The sequence below is a fragment of the Pezoporus wallicus genome, unplaced genomic scaffold (assembly GCF_028554395.1).
Source record: "Pezoporus wallicus isolate ANWC-B61680 ecotype Strahan unplaced genomic scaffold, APGP_CSIRO_Pwel_v1 contig_4788, whole genome shotgun sequence".
NCBI classification, from domain to species: domain Eukaryota; kingdom Metazoa; phylum Chordata; class Aves; order Psittaciformes; family Psittacidae; genus Pezoporus; species Pezoporus wallicus.
Window position 1 is genome coordinate 1,412,384 of NW_026638769.1, and position 7,171 is coordinate 1,419,554.

Consider the following 7,171-nt stretch of genomic DNA (forward strand, 5'->3'; position numbering starts at 1 on the left):
TCTACCTCTGGAGGTTTTTAACCTAGATGTTTTCTCACACTTGGAGCAAAACACTGGTGCAACAGGGACTCAAATACACTTCCAAATCCTTTAAGATTAGTGTGCAATTTTAAGCTTATAATTTAACAATACTCTTTTTTTGGTTCTTTTTTCCCATCATTCATTCTTTAATCCAGGAATTTGTAGATGGAAGTATCTGCAGTATTCCATGCTCTAAAATTAGAAGCAGTTGATAAAATTTCCACAAAGATACCAAACACAAACAGAAGGTGAAGGTATTTGAAAGAAATTTATTGGCTAGAATTTGTGGGTACATGCATAAAATGGAGCTAACATTTAAATGCTCTAAGTCTGAGGTTTTTTTGGTGATTTGTTTGGTTTTTTTTCCCAGTGGGGAACAGCCATTACAGGAATCCCAATGAAATGTCAGGTTTAAGAAACTTTCAAGTGACAGAAACTCCCTTCCCTCACTATGCTCTTGGTGACCCAGTGTTCTGGCAGGTTCATGCTGCCAAGCATTTTGGCCAGAACACGGGTCTGTTGCTTCCCAAGGACCCTGACCAAGCACAGGCATAATCCTATGATTTTGGGCAGTGATTGCAAATCGGGCTCAAGCCCCCTGCCTGCTAGTGGTCCATGCTAGAACCTGAGCCTCTCACAGCCCCTTCCTTGGTGCTGTTGGTTGGGAAGAACAGCCTCATCTTTAACAGCAAAAGGAGATTGTTCATGTAACTTGCGATTTTTACATCTTGATTTATACTGTTATGCCTTTACCAGCTGCCTACTCTTCCTTACTCCCTCTGCTACCTCACACCCATTTAATCTGTTACTTTTCACACTTTTTTTATCCCTTCCATATCACCTCCATCTTCCTGGTCTTCAGTACCACCTACTTCTCTTGCTCTTTCTTTCTGCATTAATTCCTATCTGCTGCCAGGTCATCCCGTATCAGCAAAATAGGAGGTACTCCCCAGCTGCTCCTCTCCTCCACATGTAGAGGAAATATTTTTTTACTTAAGCCATAATCTGTGCTGATTCATACTCCATAAAGACTCATAAATCTGCAAAATTTGGATGGTAAATTATAAACTGAGTCAAGGAGTTTCTTTAAGCAATTTTTAAACCCTCGGGTACTTTATACTTTGCATAACAGAAATAATTTTGCTATCTAACATTGTGTTTTCCTTTTATTAAGATAATACAAACTTCAGTTTAATTTTTCACATTGCAGATACGACTTCCATCATATGTCTCAGAGCACCAGTCAACGCATGCACAAATGCCTTCCAGAAGCTGGTCTGGGCACATTAACAGTTTGTACATGAGGTTTATCTTCGGCCCAGGAGAAATTTACTGGTTAACTCTGCAAGTTGCCAGAAGCCCCCCAGCAGAAAAGGGGTTTGACTGAGTTTCTTTCTAGCTAATGCCATGAAAAGAGTTAAAGAAAAAGACCTACTCAAGCAACTCTTACGGAAAAGCATTAGTACTGATGAAAACAAATGTTATATAGGCCAGTTCTTGAAAGAGGGAAAAATCCTGTGGAGAAACATCACAACCACTCTGTCCCCTTCTGGGCTGGGAACCAAGCTTTGATGCTGGTGTCCTAGACAACAGCAGATCTGATCTGCTAAGAATAGCCCCTCCATGTATTTTCTCATTGGTAACTAGACAGAGACTGCAGTTTTTTTAAGGAAATCTGAGATGATCATGGCTCACATATTCTTGTCCCATTTGCAGTGGCTGGTACCAAGAACTCCACACAGACATTGACTTCCTGGGGTTCTGTGTAAGTACTTGATTCACGAACTATTTCGGAAATCCCTGTAGCAGTCACAATGCCTCCATAAAGCATTTCCCTCTTGGTTAGGCCAGGTAGCAGAACTGAAATGTTGCCTGGTATGCAGATACAACAGGAACAACATTTTGTCCATGTCTTCTTGCGCCTGCATTTCCTTGCCTGAAGGCACTGACATAGTCAAAACAGCACATGCTTTACAAGCCCATGTATTTGCCTGTGTTTGTGCATGTGCACTCAGACAGAGGCTTGAATACAGATACAGACTGTTTATTTTTTATGTTGCTCTGGCCAGCCTCTTTAATAAAATGAGGCACTGAGCAGCTAATATTTATCCTCTGAGGACAAACATTTGTTGTCAGCCTGGTATGAGAACTTCAGGTTGTGTCTGAGGTATTTACCATGGATGATTATTATAAGACAATTTGAAAGCTGACATCAACATTTTTCATTCTTATCTTGTCCCTGATTCCCAAACTAATAAAGAAATAGATTATATTTCTGCTCCCAAGGAGTACACCCAAATAAGACTCACCAAAACACAGGATTTACTAAGCTACCTTATCAGTTTTGGACCCAAATCAACAATGTAACAAAATCCATGAACCTAGGTTGACTCATATTGGATTAACAATGTGGTACCTTATTTGTCACAGTGACTATGGAAGAAGGCACTTAAGAGACACACTACAGAGCCAACTAATGAATATTGTAGGCCCATTGCATAGAGCAAAAGTATTAAACATTGGACTGAAATGATTTAAAATGACAGTCAGTGAGGCCATATGTCTTCATAGAGATAACAACAATAAAAAGAATTAATCTTAAAATCTTAGACATTAATTTCTAAACTTTAAAAATTATTATTAGTTTTCTGCAAACAAATACAAAATTATTTAAAAAAAAGAAAAAAAGATAAGTGTTCCTTCTAAAGGCTGACTTTAAAAGAAATAGCTTCTTTTAAAGTGAGATCTCTTCCAAATAACAAAATATTGTTAGAGTTATGGTATGGAAGCAGGTCTTCAGTTTTTATGCTTCGGAACTAATATGACAAAGTTGCCTGCATATTCAAAGTGTCAGGCTTTATACTTTCAATCACCTACAAAAAAAGTGGCTTCTTAAAAATTATCTTATTTCATTAAAAAACATTACAAGTATATTTTAAAGATACCAACAAACAAATAGCATATTAAAATCTTGTTATTTTTTTTTCTTCTGCACAGGAGGAAAATGCATTTTGGTCAGCAGAAACTTATAATCATAAAATTGAAATATTGTGGTGGTGAATAATCTTAAAGTATTGAAATCCAAAGGATATGATCAGAAATACACAGTATAATTTTATGTTATTAGATTGTCACACCATAACAATCCCGTGTACTTGAAAGTCTTGATATAAAAGATATAGACTTCTGTAGCAATCAACAACAATTTCTAAAACGGTGACTTGTGTTTAAAGGTGTGTGAAAGTCAAGCTCACTTTGTGGTTTCATTAAATATATGGTTCAGCAAACATATTGAACAAAATTATTTGCTAACTACTGCTGCTGCTACCTAACAAGATATTTGTTATAATGTACAGGATAGTTCTTCTACCATTCAGAAGGTCATATAACTTAGCTGGGAGAATTTTTTTCTTTAACCTTATAACTCATGTTGAGGTGGAGTCTGAATATGACATGATTAAAACTACCCAGTTTGCAGAAACTAAAAGACTGCTTTCCAGCTCCCAGTCTAACCCACACTATCCTACCTATGAAGCTGAACTCATATTAAAGTATTTTATAAAAACCGCTAATACTGTTAGCACCCAAAAAATCCATCACCTGTGGAGCTCTAAATGATTGTCAAGTAGCCACTTCAGAAGTCAGTGACTTTTCCCAGTGGCAAAGCTAAACATTTGCCTAGAAACTAAACCCACAGCTCTCCAAACTCTAATTTGAATATAAATGCATGTGCTTAAGACTTCTATAGCTTCTAAAAGGAGATTTAAAAGCATTAAATTATATCCTGACATTTTTCCTTCTTCTTCCAAACATGCAAACTTTTATGTTTATTAATTTCTCGCCACTGTTTATAATGAGCAATGAAGTGAACCCTCAGCTACAGAAGTTTGGGATTTCCATGAAATTGCTCCTGCAGCAACCAGAGGATGAAGTTTCCCAAACAAACAAGCATGAACTAGATTGCTGCTTCCCAACATGGAGCTGTGGTCTTTAGAAAATGCCAAAACAATGGCTTGGTCTCATGCAGTTCTTTGGATCATTCTGCACATATGGTAATGTGCTGTACGTACAGATTGCATTTGAAGAATTGGAACAGAACCCTGAGAAAAGCAAATCCATTGGAAAAAATAGATATTGTTTAATAATGCCAGTTTGAGATGTTTCAATCCTTCCCTTTGGAAAAAAAAAAAATGACAAGCAGGTGTAGTAATTTTTTTTTCTGATGTGAATGATTGGAATTTATCAGAATTCCAAACATAAATACAGTTTGGGATTTTAAGTGCATATCTAGGGTTGATTACAACTAGAAATATTTTGTTTGACAATTCTACCCATCCCCCAGCAATTCAGCATTCCTCAAGTCACCATAACATTACTTGTGAGCTTTGAGTTCAAAAACATCCTGACATGGAGGGGTGTTCTTCCAGTAACTGCTGCAGTAGACATTCATTCTGTAGTAATACGGGTGCTAGCGAGTCAGGCTCAGGTCTCTTCAGCCTTGCGTGCAGTTCTCATCATTCCCATGTATCCAGAAACAAATTTGGGCATATTTGAGAGGAGTAATTCTTACTGCTACATTGTAATCCTGCTGTTCACCATTGACGTCCACCCACTGATGGCCTGAGTAAACAGCGATGATCTTACGTTTCCATTTCTTTTTGTTCGGTTCCTTAAGGCGGAGATAGATGCCAGATCCAGTGGAGCCGGGCTCAGCATCACAATACTGATAAAAGAGATCACTGGACTCATCAGAAATGCTACAAAATCTATAGACCAGCTGCCCAGATCGATCATTGTCAAAACCTGAGAAATGGATCATGCTTCTGGGCATCATTTTGATTGTTGGGCTGATTCCCAGCTCCATGTATTTTCTTTTGTGGGGACGCTTGAGCTCAAGAACAGCGTAATCATAATCCAGGGCAATATCCCCAGAAACACCCTTAAACCAGCCTTTAGGGATGTGGGTACTCTTCACCCTGGTCCACTGAAAGGAGGGCATGCTGTCTGAGGTCCCCTGCTTCCTCCCAGATCTCCTCTGCTTTCTCCTGCCACCTTTGGATTGTCGCCTTAGCTCTGTGGCAACTTCAGGATCTTCTTGGGCTGCAGAAACTTCTCTCCTACTTCTTCTAGCACCTTTGCGTTTCCTGCCATCACCTCTGGATTTCGTCTTCATCAGGCCCACCCTCAGTCTTTTGCTGCCCTTAACATAATCCTTGCCATTGTGCAGACAGTGGGCAGCTGTTAGCACGTGCTTGGGGGAAATGAGAATACCACTGCAGCCGGTGGAAATCTTCACAGCTGTGTTGAACGGAAAGTTGGTCATAAACCGCTTGTCATAGATGCTGAACCTACTGTCCGTTCCATAGATCTGCCTCTTCTTTCTCGGAGCCCTTCGTGTGGTGGTGTTTCCAGCTGGGTCAAGCACTAGTCCGAGGACGTTCACTTCAGTCAGGGTCCGTGTGCCATTTTCAAAAACAGTCTCATAGGATAGGAGATCCTTCAAGTCAGACAAGCTTGGCACCGGCAATTTTCTTTGACACTCAATTCCACATACACTGTTCAGTTCCAAGTTGGTTTTCGCTTCAAATTTAGGGGTCTCAAGGGAGAAAGTTCTTTCGCTCACAATCTGGGGAATCTTCTTTAAGTGCCAAGTAAAATCTTGTTCAGTTTCTGTTCCATTAGTGAGACCCAATATAGGTATGAAAAGTATGAACAGCAGTAACATGTGCTCCATTTTATCTATTTCCTTTTGTTGTTTGTTTTCTAAAACAAGAAAGAGAGATTTGAAAATACGTTTTGGTAATATACACAGTTATCTTAGTATTTTCAAAGTACAATCATGCAGTATTAGCACTGACACCAGTGGAACAGAATTTAACACTGCTCAGAATGGAAAGGCCTCAGGTATTCCCTGTGTTACTTCTGGTGCTTCCAGTGGTCTCTAGCAAGATGGGTGCAGATGAGCCGGCCAGCATCCATGCTGAGCTAACTACTAAAAGCTGGAAACAGGTGACTTTTACCTGCTTTTCCCTAGTGGGGCAGTAGTCTGAGTCATTCTACTCTGTACAGCACCCTGGTTTTATTTATCCCACAGGAATGCAATTATGTTTTATACTACTACTTTTCTTCTCTATAGCTACAGGTTGTAGGTAGAACATGGTTGAAAAACCACCAATGTATTCAAAGGACACATTCAAAACTTGGTATTCAGCAGAGATGGATAGACTACACTCATGAGACTTAGGAACCCACAGGAAATCAGACCAGTTGTGCTCTTTTATGTAATAGCCAGAAAGCAGCACCTTTAAGTGATCTAAGTCACCAACAGTTCTTCATTACCCACCCAGCTAAGACCTGTGAAGCTGCCTGCTATGGAAAATGGCACTTAGTTAATTGCTATCCCGAAGAACCAACTTAGAAACATCTCCTTTCCACATTCAAAGTTTATGTCATCTGGTTGTGAGCAATTTGGATATCTAAACAAGGTGGCATCCACATTTTAGATGCTTTCAGCTTCTGCTGCTCAGAAAGGCAGGGCTCTCCTGCAGATGCTATGTTGTATCTCCCTGGTCACCAAAACCTCATTAATCTCCCATGCATGGGTATCTCAATCTCTCTCAGAATGTCTGAGAATTTCTAATTCCAAGGCTGGAGGAGACAGATGAGTGAGAAGAATAGAAGTTTGCTGGTCTAGAGGAGTATCCTGGTTATATACATGCAGGAAAGCCCAGCTATCACATGCCTTTTTCCTGTAGGATCCCACAAAGTCTGCAGGAATTGTGTCGTCTGTGCCTTATGGTCACATGTGGAAAGCCACACCTAAATGGGGTGATGGAACACACAGTGTTAATATTTCAAATGGAAAAGACAAAAAGCAGTATTATTCCCATCTGTAGTTGGAAATATGCAGAAATAATGTAAAATTGCTAGAAGTCTGTGGCAGAGCCAGAAACTGAACCCAGGAGTCTTGATTCTGAGCTCAAAACACTTCTGAAAAGAGCATTTTTGTCCTTTGGCAGCAGTGATGTCAGTGGCATTAATCAAATACTGGCTGCTGCCATTGGGGAAGCTGCGCTCTGTTCTCATATCCTTCATTCCAATTATATGGAAACCTCAGCTGTGCAGAAAGAAAGAACCTATGATTAAACTT

At 39.6% G+C, this 7,171-nt stretch overlaps 1 protein-coding gene across 1 annotated transcript; it reads right to left on the reverse strand.

Moving 5' to 3' along the window:
- Positions 1-3,895: 3,895 nt before the first annotated feature.
- PRSS35 (serine protease 35) lies at positions 3,896-6,591 on the reverse strand. The gene has a single exon (XM_057412496.1). It carries the CDS (start codon positions 5,753-5,755, stop codon positions 4,514-4,516), a length of 1,242 nt encoding a protein of 413 aa, XP_057268479.1. The 5' UTR covers positions 5,756-6,591; the 3' UTR covers positions 3,896-4,513.
- Positions 6,592-7,171: the final 580 nt, after the last annotated feature.